At 37.1% G+C, this 23,363-nt stretch overlaps 2 protein-coding genes across 19 annotated transcripts in view; one reads left to right on the top strand and one right to left on the bottom strand.

Annotated features, from left to right (window-relative positions):
- LOC129428014 (inter-alpha-trypsin inhibitor heavy chain H3) overlaps nucleotides 1-23,363 on the top strand; it is a 95,455-nt gene that overhangs the window by 37,315 nt on the left and 34,777 nt on the right. For 2 of the 18 annotated variants that reach the window (XM_073876267.1, XM_073876268.1), the window contains 21 exons: nucleotides 1,343-1,453; nucleotides 1,537-1,665; nucleotides 1,771-1,887; nucleotides 2,922-3,090; nucleotides 3,389-3,499; nucleotides 5,008-5,189; nucleotides 5,280-5,459; nucleotides 5,634-5,761; nucleotides 5,844-6,025; nucleotides 8,937-8,996; nucleotides 9,069-9,122; nucleotides 12,504-12,560; nucleotides 12,775-12,843; nucleotides 12,924-12,956; nucleotides 13,115-13,150; nucleotides 13,322-13,387; nucleotides 13,474-13,584; nucleotides 13,683-13,857; nucleotides 14,030-14,178; nucleotides 14,294-14,378; nucleotides 15,204-15,425. The exons of 2 other annotated variants lie outside the window; for them this stretch is intronic. In XM_073876267.1, the coding sequence (XP_073732368.1) occupies nucleotides 1,343-1,453; nucleotides 1,537-1,665; nucleotides 1,771-1,887; nucleotides 2,922-3,090; nucleotides 3,389-3,499; nucleotides 5,008-5,189; nucleotides 5,280-5,459; nucleotides 5,634-5,761; nucleotides 5,844-6,025; nucleotides 8,937-8,996; nucleotides 9,069-9,122; nucleotides 12,504-12,560; nucleotides 12,775-12,843; nucleotides 12,924-12,956; nucleotides 13,115-13,150; nucleotides 13,322-13,387; nucleotides 13,474-13,584; nucleotides 13,683-13,857; nucleotides 14,030-14,178; nucleotides 14,294-14,378; nucleotides 15,204-15,318 (2,319 nt within the window). In that variant the 3' untranslated portion in view covers nucleotides 15,319-15,425. Of the gene's footprint in view, nucleotides 1-1,342; nucleotides 1,454-1,536; nucleotides 1,666-1,770; nucleotides 1,888-2,921; nucleotides 3,091-3,388; nucleotides 3,500-5,007; nucleotides 5,190-5,279; nucleotides 5,460-5,633; nucleotides 5,762-5,843; nucleotides 6,026-8,936; nucleotides 8,997-9,068; nucleotides 9,123-12,503; nucleotides 12,561-12,774; nucleotides 12,844-12,923; nucleotides 12,957-13,114; nucleotides 13,151-13,321; nucleotides 13,388-13,473; nucleotides 13,585-13,682; nucleotides 13,858-14,029; nucleotides 14,179-14,293; nucleotides 14,379-15,203; nucleotides 15,426-23,363 lie in introns of those variants that run through there. 14 more of the 18 variants (XM_073876265.1, XM_073876288.1, XM_073876266.1 and 11 more) reach the window with 13 other exon arrangements.
- Nucleotides 15,336-18,778, bottom strand: LOC141369508 (somatostatin receptor type 2-like). Its single transcript, XM_073876297.1, has one exon. The coding sequence runs from the start codon at nucleotides 18,066-18,068 to the stop codon at nucleotides 17,043-17,045; it is 1,026 nt and encodes a 341-aa protein (XP_073732398.1). The 5' UTR covers nucleotides 18,069-18,778; the 3' UTR covers nucleotides 15,336-17,042.

Genomic DNA, 23,363 nt, shown 5'->3' with positions numbered 1-23,363 from the left:
TTCTCCTCACTCTTTTGAGTATTGGAAAAGACTTTTCCAGACAAAGATGGTAAACGTGAGCTATTTACAATGTATATGAAATACTACTTAAGTTATCTTTTTCTTCCAGACATTTTGTCACTTTTTCTCATTTAGGGCCATGAACATGCATGCAAAGTTAGGATACACTGATGTGTGTTTTTTAACACAAATAATGATTTTTTTTTACAAATTAAAAACATTTATTGTGTATATGTTGGTGTTTTACTACCCTGGAAAGGGAAAAGTGAGCTTTTGCTCACTATTTTCAGTACTGATAAAAACTTTCTCAAAAGTGAGCATATTTCTTGAATTTGTTCAGTGAGCCTCAAGAACAAAAGATGAGCCTGTTTAGGAAAAGAAAAGCTTAACTTAATTTCACAGCAATATTAAATTGTTTATTTAGGATGTTATAAGCATACGTATGTTAAAAAAACATGTTGAATTTAAATTTTAAATGTTAAACGTTACAACATTTTATTTTCAAGATTTGTTATAACAAACATGTTAAAATTTTTGATTAAATGCATTTTTAAAAATCAATCTTTTTGACATTAAGTGTTTGCAGGGCCGCCGCTAGCAATTTTGGGCCCTATGAAAGAATAGTAGGTCAGGCCCCCACCATACCCATTTCACATCAAACATACAATCCAACCTAGCTATTCAGAATCTTTGTCTGCAATTTAAAAATACAGACCTATTTTTGTTTTCACCATAATTATCAGTATTTATAGAGACTTATGTCTGCACCTAAGATAATCTATTGTGCAAATGTAAATGTAATTGAAAGATACAGTACAGTTATCAAATATTCAGAGAAAATGCAACATTCTTAAACAAAGATTAAAGGTAATTGTGACCATGCCTGTGAAAATCCTGGTGAAGTATTTATTTGAGGTTTACTGTTTCTACAAAAAATAATCATACATAATGTTAAGAACATTCCGTGAAAATATAAACTTGATATGTATAATATTGACTGAGTAATGTCATGTCAGGGATTGACATCAGAGTGAATTAATGCTTGAAATCAAACTGTGATAATTCTTATCTCACAATAAGACTGAGACTTTAGTTTTCACAGGCAGTCTCAGTGACATACTGTATACTTGAGCTGTTACACACACCAAAAAATTGTAACATTTAAAAATGGGGAACAACAACAAAGCATCTTTTCTAGAAATTGACCTTCTGCCTTAAATAAGACTGGGTCAAATAAGACAGGCTTATACTGTGCATTAAATACAGTGTTTACAAATGCTCTTTTGTTATGGTTAGGGTTATGTGTTTAAACTTACATAACTATATTCTGTCTTTATATTAGATTAATGTACACATCCATGAGAAACCAGGAATTTCCTTCTTGGAAGTGAAAGGAGATCTGAGCACCGATGATCTGGCCAATGCCATCAAAACCACCAGAGCTGACAAAGATGTAAGGATAGATTATGAAAATACAATGTAGATATTTGTATAATTCATGTACACTACACAAGATAACCAAACTGAACATTTCAGGCATGGGTGACCTTCTACCCCACTCGAGATCAGCAGAAAAGGTGCAAAAACTGTGATAAAAATGGGTTGAAAGGAGACCTGCTCATTACATACGATGTTGAAAGACAAAATCCTAATGGAGAAATGACAGTGAGTGTTTTTGACAATGACTAAAGTATGTATCAAATGCTAAGAGGTCATGAGGAAATAAAGACATAAATGGTTTCAATTTTTTTTACTTTTTATTTTCCTCAGGTATCAAACGGGTATTTTGTCCACAACTTTGCACCATCAGGTCTTCCACGCATTTCCAAAAATGTGGTGTTTATCATTGACCGAAGTGGCTCCATGCGCGGCAATAAAATTGTGCAGGTAAATAACAAAGACAAATGTCGAAATCTGTCTGTACTTATTAAGAGATTCAACAGTATATATCTTAGCTACAACATTTCTTGAAGGACAAGTTCGGTATTTTACACTTAAAGTTCACTGATATGCTCACACAAAAATTGCTTCAAAAGATGCTTTCCAACAGGTGTTTTAGCATTCGTTGTAAACTTGTGGACCTATTTTTCCAAACGCCTCACACTCGTATATTCTTCCGCTGAGAGCTTGAATAATAGACACTCCAGCCCAGGTGGTGGCGCTAATCCGCCATTGCAAATTGCAAGGATAGAAACAAAGTTCCCGGCGCAGACTAATACCGTACCTCACAGCACATCTAATACAAGTCAATGGAGTTAGCTAACTACGATAAAACCTGTTGGAATGCTTAATTTGCAGCGATTTTTGTGTGAGCATATCAGTGAACACCCCTGACCACTCGGTGAGTTTCACGTCTTTGTCGAAATTTCAGTCAAAACCGTTCTATTTCATCATAAACAATCTGAAAACAGGGCTTTAAGTGTAAAATACCAAACTTGTCCTTTAAATATCTTTGCTAAGATGAGGGTCGAAATACATACATTTTAGCATAGCTTAGCACAATCCATTGAATTTGATTAGACCATTAGCATTGCGCAAAAACATAATCAAAGGGTTATATGCTAAAAGTGCTAGCGCCAGACGCGAAGATCAGCTGAATGGATTCCAAAACGGTAAGAATCAAATGTTTAACTATAGGGGAGATGAAAAGTGAGCACATTTTTCAAAAAAGTTGAATGTCCCTTTAATATTATAAAAATGTATAAATAAATAATTAATTAATTCCTTAATTTAGTTTTTTTAAATTGTATTGTATTTTATGTGTTAAGCTTTTCGTGTCAGTTTCTTGTTGAATTTTGACTTTATGCTGAATGCTACTACTTACACATCAAAATCATGTTCCTGATAGTTGTGTAATAAATAACATTTGTATACAGTAGAAATAACTGACACAAGCTGATTTAAGTGTTATCGTTTATTAGACACGTTTGGCACTGCTAAGGATTTTGAGTGATCTTGCTGAGGACGATCACTTTGGATTGATCACCTTTGACCATCAAATTGAACTCTGGAAGCGTGAACTCCTTAAAGCTACTAAGGCAAACCTGGATGATGCAAAATCTTTCGTGAAGAACATTAAGGACCGCGGATGTGAGCTCCTAGTGTTAGATGAAAAAGTGCAAAGATAAAATGTGGATGTAACCATAGATATAATAAAGGCTAGATGTTGAATGGAACGTCCGCATTTGGCGGCCATCTTACCACAGGTCGATCGCTCACTTGTAGCATTATGTTTTAATGGTGCAAGTACTTTTAAATGACCATAACTTGTAAATTTGAGAAAGATGGCCGCCAGGTGATGACGTAAGAGACTCCAGCGTAACACATCTAGCCTTTATTATACATATCTATGGACGCAACCGTGACAGATATGTTTTTTCTTTCACAGACACAGACATAAACGCTGCAGTACTGGAAGGAGAAAAGATGATCAATCGGCACCCACAAGAGGGAACGGCCTCGATCTTAATTCTACTGACTGATGGAGATCCCACAACAGGCAACCGATCACTCATATACACAAACAATAAATGAATGAAATGAAATCAGAGCTGCTTTAAATCTTGTCTAATGCCTTCTTTAAACAAAACGTTTACAGGTACACAAGACAAATTTTAGGATGTTTAACAGGCATAAAACAGGACACCCCCAAAATATTCTTTCAACTATACTGTCAAATCAGTGTGCAAGGTTTTTAATGGCAGCTTTTCGTTGTTGTGCATTTGTTGCCTCAAATGCAACTTATTTGACAAAAACAAATCAAAGACAAAAGTTTCACAAAATGCCTTCCAGGAAAATTCCCTTCTATAAACATATACACATACAAATATATCAAATGAAAAAACAGTCCCCCTGCTTTCAAACAAACAATAAACAAACAAAACGAGGAAAAAATGTTTAGTCCTATCTATATTTTTTCCTCTGCTTATAAACTCTTAAATATGGGTATTTTTCTTCAAAAATTTTTTTTTAGCAAAAAGATTAAATAATTGCATTTTCAGAAAGATTATCAAAACATACACGGAGTGTAAAATAAGCTGGGTAAGTGCGCTAACCACAATATTACAGATAACAATAAAAACTCATCAGGAACATGTTTTTATCATGCAAATGTTTTCCTCTAATTGACGAGATAACTCATCAATAGCTAGGAAAGAGTTAACTTCTGTTTGTCTCCTAATATGTTATGCAGTAGCCGCTCTTATATATACATTTAGGGGGGTGCAGATTCTGGGTCATATCGTAGGCTATAAGACTAACCTATGATAAACTGCTAGTGGTATACATTTTACATTTAAATTACTGAACGCATGCAGAACACTAAGCAGAGTGCTTCCATAATTCAGGCATGTTAATGCTGAATTTGGTGTTAGCCTTTCAGATAAGTGCTTGAAAAATTATAAAGTAAGCATGAAAAATAAAACACTTTAGTACGTTTAGTACAATCTTTTGTCATCATTCAACCCTTTAAATGCAATATTGAACGACTTACCATTTTTATATCTGGCTTGTCAGGGCAACATTGTTTGATGTCCATTTTTTCATTAACTGACAATCTTTCGAATCCTGTAATAAAAAAACTGCACTATTACAAACGAGTTGATTTGTACCACTCGAGATGCTTACGACCTAAAGAATCAGCCGTACGTTTTACGCAGAATGATATAGCATTATCCGGAACTACGTTCACGTAATGTAAAAGCTAGAGGGGCAGTTTAAAATCTGCCCATTTACAAGTATGGTTAAGCTCGGGACGGCAGAAGTAGTTGTCTCTCTCCCCTCGATCATTATACATACAGTAGCCAACCGAGCCATGTGCTCAGTTTACAAACATATTCACCTCACTTTACTTTTTTTTTTATATATATATTTTGAAAAGTTTATATAGAGTTTTATTTTTTCAAGTGGATTAATATTCTGGTGGGGCACTGCCCCACTTTCCCATTCAGACGAGCTGCACTTGATGTAATGTCTACAGTTATGTCTAAACCTCTTCATCTCTTACAGGTGAAACCGACACAGAGAGTATTATGTCTAATGTGAGAAAGGCCATTGAGTCAAAGTTTCCCCTCTATTGTCTTGGTTTCGGATATGATGTGAATTTTGATTTCCTAACAAAAATGTCACTGGAAAATAATGGAGTTGCTCGCAGAATATATGAGGATTCTGATGCCGATCTACAACTGCAGGTGCAAAACAGTGAATCATTTGTAAACTTATCAACAATGCTGAAATATGCTGTGCATTGAAGCCTAGTTAACTCTTTATTTGTTTGGTAGGGCTTTTATGATGAAGTTGCCATCCCACTCCTAACTGATATCCAACTTAACTACATAGGAGTCTCAAATCTTACCCAGACTAATTTTGCCCTGTACTTCAACGGCTCTGAAATTGTGGTATCCGGTCAAATTACAGACAACAATGTGGAGAGCATCAGCACTGATGTCATCGCAATATCAGTAAGAACCCGGCCTAAATCTGTTCACATAGGTTTTCTAGCAAAATGACAGGTCATATTTAAGCAATTTGACAGAGGTGATGGGTCACTTTGTTTTCAAAGCAGCGTATAAACCCAAGGTGGAAGTGAAATTTGGGATGACACTATGACACATTTTTTTTATTCTTTGATGCAGAAAGGCAATAAGGTGACGTACCATGATGCTGTAATATCAAAAGATGTAACTGATGTCCTACCTGAACATGAAGATTTTATGGAAAGACTGTGGGCCTACCTTACAGTAAAACAACTTCTGGACAAACAGTACGTTTTCCAGAAACTCTAATAAAATAATAAAATATTATTTAATGAGAAATGTGTATATATATCACTCTCTCCCTCGTAGGGTTCTTCTTGAAGGTCCAGAACAAGAGGCTGTAAAGAATGAATCTCTCAAACTTTCACTCAAATATCAATTTGTTACACCTCTCACATCTATGGTTGTTACCAAGCCACAAGAAGGTGACGTGGAGGTTGCAGACAAACCCAAAGAGGGAAAGGAATCACACAGACCTTCAGTTTCTAGTTGTAAGAAGTTCAATTGTGTATATCTGTCATACCTCAAAATAAGCACATCAGACAAGAACTGCCTTATAATTGAAAATAGTTATATGTTTAAACAATAGTTTTTTTAACAATTTGGCAAATTTTAAGATAATAGTTCTAAAAGTTAAGAGTCACTTCAATAAAATGTTTCACATGACCTTAAAAAAACCTGTAAAGCAGGACAAATAAAATATTTCGATAAATAGCTTGCAATTACAAAAATGATTGTGCCAACATATTTATATTTTTATATAAGAGCCCAGAATAGATATGGGGCCCTATTTTAACAATCTGAAACGCAAGTGCGAAGCGCAAAGCGCAAGTGACTTTGTGGGCGGATCTTGGGTGCTGTAGCTATTTTCCCGGCGGGAGAAATAACTCTTGCGCCAGGCGCAAATCAATAAGGGGTTGGTCTGAAGTAGGTTCATTATTCCTAGGTGTGGTTTGGGCTTAACGTCAAATAAACCAATCAGAACGGTATCTAACATTCCTTTTAAACGCAAGGGCGCAAGTTCCATGGCGTGTTGCTATTATTATGACGGATTTACCAGGTGCACGCCAGGAGCGGTTCACAGCCGAGGAGACCCACGTTCTTGTAAGAACAGTCAAAGACAGAGAAGTTGTTTTGTATGGGGATGGGAGAAACCCGCCCAAATCAGCGTAGGTTAAACAGGCGTGAGAGGAAATATAGCCACAATTGTCTCATCAGCTGGCATCCCTATCTTTGCGCCAAGGGCTACAATGATGTCAGGAGACGGGGGAATCCCAAGCTTGCCAGCATAAATCGGGCACGCCGTGTAACGGGAGGTGGATCTGCCTCTACACATGACCTGACGCCAGCAGAGGACATCGCTGCGTCCACCCTCGCCGCTAAAAGGGTTTGGGGGCTTTGAAATCGAACACAAGAAACGCAAGCACGGTCCAACCACAAAGTACACTTACAAATCAAGTTCATATACATTAAGGTTTCTTATGAAAACATTTTAATTATTATTTACATAAAATAAACGTAATACAGCCACACAACAAACTTATGAAAATATTTGAATCGTTATTTGCATGATAATTTTTTAACGCAGCCACACTATAAAAAACTATCACCACAATGCTCACCACTATGATTTCCCATATCTCATGTGTTAACATTTTTTATTGTAACAATTTATGATTTGCAAAAATAACTGTTGCATCTGTGTAGATTAGATTAGCAAAGTGTGTGCGCATTGTGCACGCATGCATTATGGTCAAGCATGCGCCCTTAAAATAGCATAATGAACCACGCGCAACGTGTCACTGACTTTAGACTAGTTTTTTTTTGGTCAGTGGCGCGATTGTTTTTTGAAACTGCAAAATAGCATCAGGGATGGTTTGCGCCGGAACACGCCTCCTTTTTTGCGCTGAACCGCCCTGGAAGCGCAAGTTCATTCCCTAGTTTGTCGACGTGCGTCTGTGGAGGGAAAAACCCGCTGTGCGCCGGTACAAAATACGAATGATACATGCGTCACTGACAAAGTCAATTGCGCTGGGTGCAAGATAGGGCTCATGATCTCATACTGTTTAAAAACATCTCAGAAAACCAAAGAGTTTCGATATTTCTCCTATTTAAATTTTGACTCTTCTGTAGTTACATCTGTAGTGTCCCTTTAAGAAGCTGTTTACAAAACAGACCATTTCTGCAAATTCTTCACAAAGAGTTACTACTTTTATTTAAAATACAGTTTTGATTTATTTTAATTTTTTTTGTTGCAATAGAATTCCCAAAGTTGTTAAAAGTTTGTGAAGATTTGTGGCAGGAAGACAAAACCCAGATGCACTTTTTAACAGAAACGTGAATGCAAAAACACAAGATGGGGCAAAAACACAAACTAAACAGGCTGATAATAAGCTGAACAAAGACTTTAACAAACTTGACTTTAGACTTAACTTGTCACAGGAACAGGAACAGGCACGAGAGCACAATTACAAAGTTTTCAAAGGCATTAAGTAACAAAGAACTGGCACAGGACAACAAACACACGGGCATTAAATAAGGGAGTAAATCAAGAATGGAAGAGGTGACATGAATGAAACAAAAATGGGAGATGAGGGGGTGGGATCAGGAGGCCAGGGCTGTGTTCAGCATTGCGCACCGTTTCGATTTTGAACGTGTCCCAGACAAGAGCTGTTTCTCAATATGCTTTCTTCAGGGATCTTGCGTCCTAGTGTTCTCGCTCTACGTCATCATTAACTGTTGAAGTTCAATTCCAATTCTCAAGAACACAAGTACAGAGGACACATGAAAATACCCGGATGTGTTCTCGATATCAAAGATGCATCGAGTGCAGACTTTTGTGCTAAAATCTGGGGAGGTCAGGTGATCAACAGGAAGATTGCACACATCTCAATTTTCACAAGTGTGTTCTGTGTTCTTGCGCCCTTTTGAGTTCGTTCTTCCAAGGTCGCCTGGCAAGACCAGGCTTCACGAGAACGCAAGTCCGTTCTTTGCGTTCTTGGAATTGAGAAACAGCCAAGGCCTGATTAAACATAAACCTTTCACACATCACATGGGCCTGTCATGATCCTGTCACAAAGAGCTAAAAAACTGTGACATGAAGACAGGATCATGACAAAGTGGCACATTTGTGTTATCTTATAGTTTTTTATAAGAACACTAGTGTGTACACATATGTACACCCCAGAATTAATTTCTAAATATTGTTTTCATTATGTCATTATGGGGTATGATAATAGATTAATGAAAAAAATAATAATTTCATAAATAAATGTAAACAAAGTATCAGGCTGCAACATATTACAGAACTGATCAGAAAAGTGTGGAGGGTCTGAATACTTTTAGAATGCAATACCATACCACATATATATAAACACATTCTTACTTTTCATTTTTATACAGCAGGAAGCCATATGATACATTCAGGAACACCATCAAGTAGAGTGATGTCATCTAGTCGAGGTAGGTAATGAAACGTCAACCTTACAGTAAGATGCTCAACCTTAAGATTATATTATTTTAACGCATTTGTAGTAATGTTGCAAGCTGTTCCAGATAGAACTCCAGTACTTCGAAAACTTTCTAGAGGTAAGCCAATATTTTCCAATATCTATTTTTTTAGGCATGGCTGGTATGCAATGTAAGTCATATTGTAGATAAAGAAAATTTCCTTTATAATTCGCTATAGTGCCTAGACAGAATACATAATGTTATTACATTTTTTATGTTTTATATGTAGCCTGGCTAATACCAGACCAGTCTCATAGAGAATGAGACGTGGTTTGGGAAGTCTATGCTCATTTTCTCATATTTGAGGCGTGGTTTACGAATGCCCAGAGCCGTTTATTGGGTGCTACGAATGTTTATCAAATGCGTCTGTACGTAGCTCATAGCCAATCGTTTCAATTATGCCAGATGACGTACGTAGAGCGACATAAATTCAAACGTAACTTTTATCGGGTGCACACAGCTGAAAGCTATGCAACTAAACCGGTAGCTGTATATTGATATTGAAAAGCAACACAACTTAGTGGCACTGTGACAACTACGGTACAGGCAATGACAATATGATAATAAAAAAAACCACTTACCATTTATAAGTTAATTGTAGGCCCTACTTCGTCGACGACGATGCCTAGTAGGTTGGTCCTAAAACTCAGTGGATCCTTCTCGTATATGAAATTGTTTAACGCCAAAAGTTGCTCTTTTTTTAAATAAACTTGCGTTCAAAACTACTTAGAGCACTATCTAAGGCAGCAATGAAAAGTAACTTTGCATCAGCTATCGTATACAAAAAACATCTCAGAGTGAAACCTTAAAGGGACGTTCCACTTTTTTTGAAAATATGCTCATTTTACAGCTCCCCTAGAGTTAAACATTTGATTTTTATCGTTTTGGAATTTATTCAGCTGATCTCCTGGTCTGGCGCTACCACTTTTAGCATAGCTTAGCACAATCCATTGAATCTGATTAGACCATTAGCATCGGGCTAAAAAAATTACCAAAGAGTTTCGATATTTTCCCTATTTAAAACTTGACTCTTCTGTAGTGACATCGTGTACTAAGACAGACAGAAAATTGATATTAACGATATTATGCACTGCCCGAAATAAGTCCCCTTGGTTACTTTCAATAGCAGGGGACTATTTTTGGGCACTGCGTAATATCATTGCGCCTCCTGCAGCCATGTTACAGCTGCAAAGTCCTTGATTATTACGCCAGAATGAGAGTATAGTTCCTAGACATATCTGCCTAGAAAATCACAACTTTAAATGTTCTGTCGGTCTTAGTACAAAATGTAACTACAGAAGAGTCGAGTTAAATAGGAAAAATATCGAAACTCTTTGGTTATTTTTTAGCCCGATGCTAATGGTCTAATCAGATTCAAGGGATTGTGCTGAGCTATACTAAAAGTGCTAGTGCCAGACCCGGAGATCAGCTGAATATATACTTTTTTTTTTAAGTGGAGTGTTCCATTAAGAAGCTGCAAATTCTTCGCAAAATGTGACTACTTTTATTTAAAATACAGTTTTGATTTATTTTGGATTTTTTTTGTTGCAATAGAATTCCCAAAGTTGTTAAAAGTTTGTCAAGATTTGTGGCAGGAAGAAAGAACCCAGATGCAGGTGGGATTGACACTGATTTAACTGAACAGTGAAAGCAAAAACCCACGATGGGGCAAAACACAACTAAAACATGCTGATAATAAGCTGAACAAAGACTTTAACAAACATTAACAGGGAGTTGATCACAAATGACCAATGTAGGTGAACTTGGGTCAGTTTTATTGTAAAAGTTAATAAAACATTCATCCTTCTGACTAATAACACTACCATTTTGTCTACTTTTTGTTTATAGACAGATTTAATGACAAAAATGTGCATAATTAAAAAGGGAGTTCGTTTTAATAATTTGTTTGCCATAAATAAAAAAACAGAATACGCTTTTCTTTTTATGTCTTAATTAAAGTGCCCATATTATGAAAAACTCACTTGGGTTTTGGGGTGTTCTTTTGTGTCTCTGGTGCTTCCACACGCATACAAACTTGGGAAAAATCCATCCATGCTGTTTTGAGTGAGATACGGGTTTCTCTGCCTTGAGTCTCAGATTGCACAGTTTCAAAATCAGCTCCGTTGTGACGTAACTAGCCTTGTCGTCACATTCCGTTTGAATTTTCCCGCCCACCACCCCACTCGCAGGTCTCCACCCACCAGGTAACTAGAGAGCACAGAGCAGTCACTTCGCTGATATCCTCTATACTGTTATCATGTCTCACGGAAATAACAGCGCTATTTGGATATTATGGATTATACTCCTGCCTACTTTTAAAAACAAAGTTTTAACGCGTGTTTATTGGAACCTAAAGTGTAATCTCATATACAGTGTGTTATGACGTAAATAGTGCTCAGATTGTAGGCGATATTATACTATTACAAGACTTTCATGCGAAATCTGATGTAAACAACAGACTATATATCTTTATTTCACTGATTATACGCTTTTGTGGACAAAAATGGTCATTGGATGTTTTTTTGGGACGGTTTTTAATAGATTATTCACACATCTGAAACAGACTGGATTCAATTCGCGATCGTTATGTCAACACAAAAGGTAAAAAGTCACGTTTATATTTTGCATGTTGTCATCTGGACTTCTTAATGTTAATGATACTTCCTTGGCAGGACTAGTCCTTACAAGTCACTTCCTTCAGAGGCTAGGCGAGGCTCCTCTTAAGCATTCGGAGAACACGTTAAATGGAACAGGCTAGCAAGTGCACATCATTGAGTCATTGCGTCAATGAAAGGTGTGATTTTAGTGCTGCGCGCATAGGATTGTGGGTGATTTCAGCATGCGAAGAGTGCGAAGGATACACATGTGCACCCTTTCCTGTATATGGGATATTTTTTGAAGGAAGGACTCAGTCCTTGGCTGAAATTCCGAGGATCCTCTACATTGGAACAGTCCTTCGACGGATGTCACTGACATAGCATCCTCGAAATTCTGGCTTCCGAGGATCCTTCTTTGACATTGAGATACAGCCAGGGAGTTCAACGCATCACTGTTTCTGTTTAATAAACATTGTGCTACGTTTTGTCAGCCCTGATTAAACATAAACCAATGCCACATGCTTTCACACATCACATGGGCCTGTCATGATGCTGTCAGAAAGAGCTAAAAAACTGTGACATGGGTCAGGACAAAGTTGCACATTTGTGTAATCTAATAGTTTTTCATGAGAACACTACCGTGTACACATATGTACACCCCAGAATTAATTTCTATAATATTGTTTTCATTGTGTCATTATGGGGTATGAGAATAGATTAATGAAAACATAAATTAATGTAAACAATTGTAGTATCAGGCTGCAACATAACAGAACTGAAAGTGTAGAGGGTCTGAATACTTTTGGAATGCAATGTATATCAAATGTATATATTTACATTCTTACTTTTCATTTTTATACAGTAGGAAGCCATACACGTTTAGTAGCACCAACACATGTCGTGGTGTCATCTATTCAAGGTAGGTAATGAAAAGACAATCTGCTCAACTCAAGATTATTTTATTTTAAGGCATTTGTTCTAATGCTGCAATTAATTTCTAAAATATTGTTTTCATTGTGTCATTATGGGGTATGAGAATAGATGAATGAAAAAATAAATAAATGCAATGCAATGTACATCACCATACCACATATATTTATATAAACACATTCTTACTTTTTATTTTTATACAGTAGAAAGGCATAGGATATATGCAAATTCACCAAGTCATAACATTCTGTCATCTATTCACCCTCCAGCTAGGTAATGAAACAACAACCTTGTAAGATGCTCAACTCAAGATTATTTTATTTTAACGCATTTGTACTTATGTTGCAAGCTATTTTAGATAGAACGGCAGAATTTCAAACTAAAGGTAAGCCAATATTCTCCTATATCTATTTTTTTAGGCATGGCTGGTATGCAATGTAAGTCATATTGTAGATAAAGAAAATTTCCTTTATTATTTGCTTACAGCTATAGTGCTTAGACAGAATACATAATGTTATTACATTTTTTATGTTTTATATCCAGGAGACATTCCTTTAGATGCCCCGATTTGGACTGGTGGTATGCCCCCCAAATGTTTGGTTTATTTAAGTAAAACTATGTAGTATTGTTCTTTAATTATTTTTCTTTCATTATTTTCTTTGTTAAAGGAAAATCTATAGTATATCTTACAATCCAATCAAAGCAATAGTAAAAAAAAAATTCATTTGTTGTACTTTCTTTTTGCTTTAGTCTGCAAGGAGGATGACATTCTTTTTTACAGCCAAAGGAGTGTGGATCATACATTTCGTTTTGCAGGTACATTACAACTATTTTTAATGCAATCATTTATTTTATGTGAGATTATTTTATTTCATTTTATACATTTGGTTGTGTTGTCCTAGCTGGAGAAAACAGTAATCGTTTTTTGCTGGCTGCTGATGGTCAGTCTAAACCACTTTGTTTTGATGTTCTTCTTCATCACAAACTCAGACTGTTGGAGGATTCCTCTAGAGGTCAGAAAACCGTAATTATTTCTACTACATGCCACCCCTCATTAATCCAATACATGTTTGCTTTTTAATGTTTCATGGCTTTTTCTATGCATCCATAGAGTTTTATATGAATGGAGAATCCCAGACAACTAAAACAGGATTTTCAAAAATTGCCTTTCATTATAAAAAGAGCCATAATCTCACAATAACCACAAACTCCATCAGTTACCGTAATGACCAAGACAATATTGACTTACTGTGGGGCCAGAACTTTACCCTATCTTACACTGATGGGTAAATACTGTGGCAGTTTTTTGCCTATATCACAAAAAAATTATATAAATGAACAATGGTTTTACTATGGTGACCATAATTCAGCTATTTGCAGATAGCGTATTTAAACCATGACACAATGGTATCAGTCTGCAGAAAAAAAGTTCACTAATGAGTTATTCTGTATCAACAGTGTGGATCTGATCATAACGTGCAATAAAATCAACGTTAGCATGGGGGATTTCAGTGTCTCCGTTCTTCTTCATAAGAATGATGGGGGTGTGTATCTGTGGCCTGCTGTTCAACAATATCCACAAGATGGCAGCCTAACAGGCATTTTTGGTAAGATGGCAAATTCACCTTGTAAATTTTTAAGCTATGAGGACAAAAGTTTTGGGACGTAACTCTTATTTACTGACCTGGAAACAAATCACAATATCAGTTGATAACATTACAGGCAAATACAATATTTCATATGAAAAGGCTCATGAATTCAACAATCCAACTCTAAAGATTATGGACAAGAATGTGAATGCAACTTGGTAAGTGATAAAAATACACACAGGCTAATTGAATTTCCTGAAAGTTAAGCTTTAAAACACTATGAAATAAAATTGCTGTTAGAATTTTTTTTTTTTAATTGTCCCAAGCTGTCACTGGGGCTATACCCTTTATAAAGATCCTAATTTAGGTACAGATGTGTACCTTTTGAGGTACTAATGTGCACTCTTTGGCACTAATGTTTAACTCTGATGTACTAATATTAAGTTTTAGGTGTACATTTTTAAAGGGTCCTGCCACAATTGACAGCTTGGGAAGATTTTTTTCTAGAAGTTTGTTTTAAAATTTGTGCAGGGCATATAGATAGCCATTAATAAATACCAGGAATTGGTCATTTACAAGTGATTTTACTGTAAGGGGTGGCCAGGGTTGTCAAGTCCACGGTTTCTCGCAGAGTTGGGCTATTTTTACATTGCTGTTGCAGTCTGTTTTTTACATCTGTGGGTTGAAGGTTCCCTAATAATGTGATATGTAACCCCAGGAAGGCAAATTATAGCAAATGTGCAGAAAACCCTGGATAATTTCACGATTGGGCTAGTTTGAGTAATTGGGGGGAGGACCTGGCAACCTTGAGGGTATATTATCATTCAGAGCATTGGACAAAACTCTGTGTAGTGCAGGAAGAGTCATCAGTTTTATTTATTTATAAAAACTGCTTTAAAAAAAGTGTGCATGTGTAAAAACCACAAAACACTTGAGTTCATAATATTTTTTTAAGATATGTGCTGTGTTTTCAGAGCATTATGTCCTGTATTTGTTTCTGTATTTAATGTATTTAATTAAACTTGTGTCCATTTATTGTATAGGGTCCATCTGAAAGACTCCACAAAGCATTCAATTCCTAATGTCCATTGTTGGCTTGTGTCGTTCGATGATGTGATGAACAGGAAAATTTCTGATTTCATTGTTACTCAGATATAGAGTTCAAAGCAAAAAAATTTATTTTGATGGTTCATTTATTCTTTCAAGTAAATGCTTAAGTGGTTGAATCACCTAATTTAATAAAGCACATTACAAGTGACATACAATTTGCATTTACTGTTCAGTACAGTGGAGTGTGGCTTACATTGGGTTTAAAAAATGATCTGTCAATAAATTTTTTTGATAGATCCTATTGAGTAATGCATGCTGGATAGAACCTGTGTTGGGTTTTAAATGAATTTATGCTGGGATGTTTCCATCCATGGTTGGGAAACACACTATAAAAAGTGAAAAGTTGGATCAACTAAAAAATTACTTCAAATGGTAACATTTTGGTAATTTAAGTTGAAAAAAAAAAACGTTACAAACTAAAGTAATTTTGAAAGTTGATCTCACTTTTTACATTGCAGCAACCCAGCATATGTGTATTTAAAACCCAACAGTTGGTTCTGTCCAATATTTATCCAATTATTGGTTATATGCTGTACAATATAAACTTAAATACAGACTTACTGTAAATTTGGCATTGGTACAATAAACATATTTTTGATCTTACATTTTTAAGTTTAATCAACTAGGATTTACAAGTCATTTCAAGCTTGACTGATGAGTCGCTGTAACTTACAGTAAATAAATAAACAGTAAATAAAACTTGAATTTGCTTTAGTTATGTCAACTTTATTTTATAAGTTAAGCTACAGCAACTCATCACTAGTCAGTACAGTTAAAATTACTTGTAAATCTAAGTTGATTAAACTTAAAAATACAAGTTTTAATTTAAGTGCAAAATTTTATTACATTCTGTAAACAAATAAAAAATATACTAGAATATGGACCCACATTTTTCAATGTATTTAATCTAGTGCTGGGCAAAGATTAATCGCGATTAATCACATACAAAATAAAAGTGATTTTTAGCATAATATGCAAGTGTGTGCTGCTTGTAATTGTGTATAAATACACACACATTCATGTATGTATTTAATAAACATTTACATGTGTATATACATTTGTTTATATATTTTATATTTTATATTATATATAAATAAAAAACTCTGATATGTATATAGTGTGTTTAAATAGCCAATACATAACAATTACCCAAAACACACACACATATATTATGCGAAAATTAACATTTATTTTGTATGCGATTAATCGCGGTTAATCTTTCCAGCACTAATTTAATCTTATTTACAGTATTAACCATATTGTCAATTTTGGGTTTGCAAACTGAAACAAAAGTATTTCTTTTGGCAAGATTCACATTAAACTCTTTCTGAGTTTGCAGAAACCATTTGAGTCTGTAATTGTATTGACACAAAATATTTAAAGTATGTACAAAGTAACAGTGTATTCTAATCAATTCAGTATAACTGAAGCAGTTAATGTATATTAGTGTCTGTTAAACGGTAGAAACAGATGTCACTGGGCATGGTACCATTTCAAACAGTGCACTTTTGTACCTAACAGGTGCATATTAAAGGCCATATTGGCACATTATTAGGACATTTTTCATTACAGTGACATCTTTTGTACTTTTTATCTGACAGTGTAAAATAGTCTCAACTTTTTTAAGCTTTCATGTCATTTCTTATACTTAAATAATAATTAAGCTAAAAAACAAACAAACAAACAAACAAAAAAAAATGGTTAACACTTACACATTCAGGTTTGTAAACAACTTTTTATGAAAGTGATAAAATAAATGTCCAGTTTAATATTCAGACAGCTCTGCTTTTACAACATTCTTGACCCAGATTTATTAGTTCCTTCCTGAATTTTTCTGACATAAAAACATAGAGAATAGGATTGGCCACAGTAGACGAGGTTGCCATGATGCGAGCGAAGGTAGCAAAAGGTCCCAAGCGAGGTAAAGTTGCATCACTCTCAGTTATCTGGGCAAACATTAAACCATATGAAGGCAGCCAGCACAATGCAAATGCCAGCACTAACATAGCTGATGTTTGGGTTACCTTCACATGATATTGTTCCAAACGGTCCGCCTGGCTTATTCGGCCCTGTCTGGTCTTTTTAAGGAAATGGTAGATCTTGGCATAGGCTATTACAATGATCCCAAGTGGAAAGGCAAAAGCCAGTAGAAAGTGACACACTCCATATGCCAACTGGCCTTTATCAGATAGGAAATTAAAACATGCCAGGTCCTCACGGGCTTCAGGCCCTGAAATCACCATCCGCCATGCAAACTGAGGCCATGCAAGGACTATAGCAGGTATCCACAATGCACCAGCTATTATTTTCAATCGGCCTTCTCTGCGCCATCGATACGCTTTTGATGGGTGCACCACAATGAGGAACCGACCAAACGCCAAAGCAGCCAGTGTGAAGGCACTAGCAGAGGTACACATCGCACTTAGGAAGCTCACAGATTTACACATGAAGCTCCCGAAGGGCCAGTGGTGGGTCGCAATTGCAACCGTGTGATAAGGAAGGCAGGAAAGCAGCAGAAGGTCGGCCACACTTAATGACAGAAGAAGAACATCGGTTCCGTTTGCATTTGTTTCTTGTATTCCTCCAGTCCTGCCTCCATTCATCTGTCCACGTCCTTTGCGCATGGTACGACAGATGATGATAAGAACCAATATGTGTCCAACCACACCAGTCGCTAGGATGAAGGTATCAAATATGGGTACTAACACTTGCTCAATATCATTTGGTCCATAAACAGAATTGTTGTCCAACTTTCTGGTAGGGTTTACCATAATGGTATGTCCAGAAGTATTGTACATGTAACACAATGTTATGTGTTATTCATCTTGTATCTCTATAAATAGTTTCTAGATTGTTTTGTAATCACTACATATTCACCATATTTACCAGCATTGGCCTGTTCGGCAACGGAGCCCTCTCCCTGCCAATCTCAAGCCTGGTGGAGGAGTACAAATGTGCCAAAGCAAGGCTGGAAATGACTCTGACCGAATCCCGGGATCCAGTCGTCAGAGGCGCTGCTCTTACCCTGGCAACGGGGAGGCAATGGAAGCCGGCAGCAGTGGTTGCTGCGGCAAAGGCTGCCCTCAGACACTGGGATATAGTGGGGCATGTCCAATATGGCAGAGCAGCCCTTGGATTGGAAGCAGCAACACCCACGTGGCAAAAGGCTACTCCAAGCGAGCGGCGGCACATGGTGGTGGAGGAGGTGCGCCACCAGGAGGAAGCAACCAGGTGTGCCAAGGCTGTCTCCCAAGTCCAGCAAGGTTGTTGGATGAAGTGGGATGGCGTGGAGAGGAGGAAAATCACATGGAGTGAGATGTGGGGCATGGAGGCTAATAGGATAAGTTTCATCATCAGAGCCACCTATGATGTCCTGCCATCCCCAACCAAACTACATCTTTGGTATGGAGAGGACCCAGCTTGTCCCCTGTGTGCAGCCCCAGCAACCCTCAAACACATCTTGGTGGGATGTAAAACCAGCCTAACTCAAGGAAGGTACACCTGCCGAACTTGAGAACAAGAGGGAACCACCAATATCATCTAAATGCCCAGACTGCCATTCCACAGAGAATAACTTTCATGCGGGAAGGGGAGAAACAATGGACTAAGCCATCACTCCCAAACTCTGGCCCCCTGAACTCAGCTCGGGATTGGGAAATGCGGGTAGACCTTAATCAGAGGCTCACCTTCCCACCCGAAATAGCAACAACCAACCTGAGCCCAGACCTTGTCCTCTGGTCCAAGTCCTGCCGGTGTGTCTTCATTGTTGAAATGACTGTCCCATGGGAGGATGCCATCGATGAGGCATTCGAACGGAAGAGGCTGCGATATGCCAACTTAGCAGCTGAAGCAGAGGGGCGGAACTGGAATGTGAAGGTGTGGCCAGTGGAGGTGGGGTGCAGAGGTTTTGTAGCCAGCTCTACCACAAGGCTCTTGAAGGAAGTAGGGATCAGAGGGCAGTCCCAACGGAGGGCAGTCAAAGAACTTGCCACTGCAGCGGAACGGAGCAGCCACTGGCTGTGGCTGAAACGTAGGGACGCAACATGGACTGCCAAATGATCGCTTGGTACCACCATCGTGCGACTCACACCCGGGTCTGATCAACCCGTGGTGGGCCAACCCCGGCAGAGGGTGTCTTGTGATAAGTGGCTGAAACACACAATGAGGTCGGGCACACAACTGAAGATGTGTCGCACTGGTGGCACCATGAGTTCTGTGAAAATTCCACTCCACCCAAGATGACATCAATTTTGTGCTGAAAGTTAGGGATTTTAACAACCAGTCCTAGTAAGAATCACCAAGTGATCACCAAACACTGTACGAAAGTTAGACCTATAAAATATAAAAAAAAACAATAATTAAATTTTGATCTTGATCATCTGATCTTGATTTAATAAAATGGTTAAGATTTTAAGGGAGTCCTCAAATTAAAGGTTAGTAAACTACTCTAAATGTGGGACAAATAATTTTAGTTGCTTGTTTATAACTTAAACTAATCAAGATTATAAACTGGTAACACTTTTCAGTAAGGTTATTGTTAATTCATGTTAGCTAATGCATTTAATTAATGTGAACAAATACAACCTTATTGTAAAGTGTTACCGCTTTAATAAACGGATCGAGATCATAATTTAATAAAACAATCGAGATCATGAACTGAATTAATAAACGGATCGAGATCATGAACTGATTTAGTAAACAAATCAAGGTCATGAACTGATTTAATAAACCGATCAAGATTATAAAACTGATTTAATAAACCAATGGAGATCATGAACTGATTTAATAAACAGATCGAGATCATGAATTGATCAGAGGTGGAAAGTAACGAATTACATTTACTCACGTTACTGTAATTGAGTAGTTTTTTTGTGTATTTTTACTTTTTTGAGTAGTTTTTAAAATCTGTACTTTTACTTTTACTTAAGTATGTTTTATTTAAAGTATTGTACTTCGCTACATTTGAAATCATATCCGTTACTGAGTAAAAAAATATTTTAAAAAGCAGGGTGATAAAGATGCGCAACGGATGTAAATGGGCGGGGCCCGGAGGAACGCGCAAAAAGAACCATGGAGACGGACAAGACAGGCGCGCGCTAATGCAGACCCGCCTCAGTTCAAATCTTATGAAAGAAACCCCTGGTCATATTTAAGCGACCACTTTCCACTGACGCGAAGCGAGTGTTTCATTTCTATGAAAGGTAGGATTCATGCTCTTAAGTACGAAATTGCACGACGCGTTTTTAATACCATGCGCATTATCTTCCGAGGTCTAGCAGCTTCGCGTCAAGTCAAACACAACTTCAAAACGTCCTCGAGAATGCGCAGGTCATTAAACATTGCAGAGAGAGAGAGAGAGAGAGAGAGAGAGAGAGAGAGAGAGAGAGAGAGAGAGAGAGAGAAGAATAAAGGTCATCAGGTACCCAGGTCAGGGAAGTAAGAAGATAATAAACGTGTCAAATGTATATAGACATGGCACTCATCTCATTATATGCTCATTTAAACTATATAGTTTAATAAAATAATGTATGTTACCAGCAATACATCAATTACAACCTTACTATAGTGATTGTATTTACAAGCTGCTGACCACCTTCAAAAGTGCATAACTCACATGTAAAAATCATTAAACAATTCCATAAACGTTTCTTACTTTAAAAAAGCTTTTTATTTTATTAACTTTTTGTTATTGCACTTTAATTGTAAAGATGTTCCTACAATTAAAAACAACTAGTTTGAGATGTATATTCCCTTGTCGTTTTTGAACTATACTAGAATCCTCCACCTTTTCCCGCTGTAAAAAAAGTAACTTTTACTCTGAGTAAAGTTAAAATGACTTACTTTTTACTTTTACTTGAGTAGATTTTTAGACAAGTAACTTTACTTTTACTTAAGTAAAATATTATTAAAGTAACTTTACTTTTACTTGAGTACAATATTTTATTACTTTTTCCACCTCTGGAATTGATTTAATAAACGGATCGAGATAATAAACTGATTTAATAAACCAATCGAGATCATGAACTGATTTAATAAACCGATCGAGTTCATGAACAGATTTTATAAACCATTCGAGATCATGAAAACCGATTGAGATCATGAATTGATTTAATAAACGGATCGAGATAAACTGATTTAATAAACCAATCAAGTTTATGAACTGATTTTATAAACCAATCGAAATCATGAACTGATTTAATAAACCGATCGAGATCATGAACTGATTTAATAAATGATCATTAGTTAATGATTACAGCAAGACTCAGAAACACCTGGTAAAATTCCCTCAAGAGAAAGAAAAAAAATTCATAGATAAATAATTTTTTTAACTGCCCATACTTCATTCTTTAAATCTGTCAGATCCAGAATTAAAATGATGGCAAATGCACTTGCCTGCATGTGATCGCAGATCGCAGGAATTTCCTGGCTTTTCTTGAATTTGAGAAAGATAATCCATTTAGATCTTCAAAATCCAGAGTATCAGTCCGCTTGAACTTTTAAGGTAACATTTGAGTTTGAGTATGAGTGTCATACTGTGCTTTAAACTGAGATCTACAGTAGTTTAATAGTGGGAGAGGCGAGGCAAGGCAAATGGCCTTTGACCTTACCGCAATGACGCACAGATTTACACAAGGAGCTTTGTTTAACTTCTCACTTAGTGAATTGTCAGTGTCGGTCAATCGATAAGACCTTCCAAAAACAAGGTTTCTCACTGTATACTTTCTTTTAGTTTCTGTACTTTTCACAGCCTGCATGAGAGTTCAATATTACAAAAGCCTACAATGAAATTGTAGTTAAATCAGATTTTTCTTTATATATTTTAATGGTAATACAGAGATTTTCAGTCAAATACACAGAAAGTTGAAGTCTTAACTTTGGACCGAGAGATATAGTAGGTGTTTTTTTACAGGTCATATAAACTCAAGTTTACAGTGCATGATGAAATCAGTATAAAACAAAGGGGCAAAGGACAGAGCACTGAGATAATCTCACATATATCATTTAGATTGACTGTGTATAGTCTTACAACACAACATCAAATACTAAACTTTAATTCATGAATCATTATTGATTTATTATAATAATCATTGACCTGGCTGTGAAAAAGGGTGATATTGTTAATGCATACAGTATGTCATATATATGTTTTATATCCAAGTCACGCATATTATTGTAATATATTGTAATATATGAAGAGTTCAGATGCACAACAGTTTATTAATGGACTCTGCCAACAAACGTTATTTCTGAATGACTTGCTGCTGGGATAAAGTAGATTTAATATGAAAATATTTGAAGAACATATAATTGTCACAGTTCTCTTAACTTAAAGATGACAAACACGCAGGAATATAAAACTTACAGGACTTTAATCACGATGGACAGCAAAACACGATGACAACAGTACATTCAGACGAGATCAGACAAAGAACAGGAACATGAGGGCAAACTATAAAGGGTGAGTGATAATGACAACCAGCTGTAACTAATGATGAGTGATTAACTAACACAGGTGAGACTAATTAAAGGTAACTAACACAAAGAGCAATGATGAACAATGATAACAATGAACTAAACAGAACCAAAACCCTGATAGTACAACCCCTCCCGGTAGGCGCGACCTCGCGCCGTAGATAAACAACAAAAGGGGCGAGTGGGAGGGAGCAACAAACAAAAAAGAAAGTGTCCAAAAAAACTGATGAAAGGTGAGGGAAGGTCTAGAGCAGGACCCAAAGACCAGACGAGACGAAGCCCCAGGGTGGAGACGCTGGCGGAGGGCGCCAGGGTGATGGAAGTCCTAGTCCCACCCTGGGGACAGACGACAGCGTGGACAACGGAGGGAGGATCCAGGGCGGGGCCACGCGAGCGGAGAACCCGGGGGAAGCCAAGGATCCGGAGGGACGGGGCGGAGCTGGTGGGTCTCCCGACCGAGACGCAGGAGGATTCCGGAGCCACGAGGCGGAGCCAGAGCTAGGGAGTCCCGTGGTGATGTCTTCGGGAAGGAGGAGCCCAGCGAGCCGGAAGGGTGGAGTGAGGGATACACAGGGGAACGAGGAAAACCCAGAGGTGAGGGCAGGATGACGACTGACCAG

The sequence above is a fragment of the Misgurnus anguillicaudatus genome, chromosome 14, assembly GCF_027580225.2.
Source record: "Misgurnus anguillicaudatus chromosome 14, ASM2758022v2, whole genome shotgun sequence".
NCBI classification, from domain to species: Eukaryota; Metazoa; Chordata; class Actinopteri; order Cypriniformes; family Cobitidae; genus Misgurnus; species Misgurnus anguillicaudatus.
This window is presented reverse-complemented; position numbering and strand designations above follow the sequence as displayed.

Excerpts from the sequence above, each read along its gene's own strand:
- LOC141369508 (XM_073876297.1), bottom strand. The coding sequence starts at position 18,068 with ATGTACAATACTTCTGGACATACCATTATGGTAAACCCTACCAGAAAG.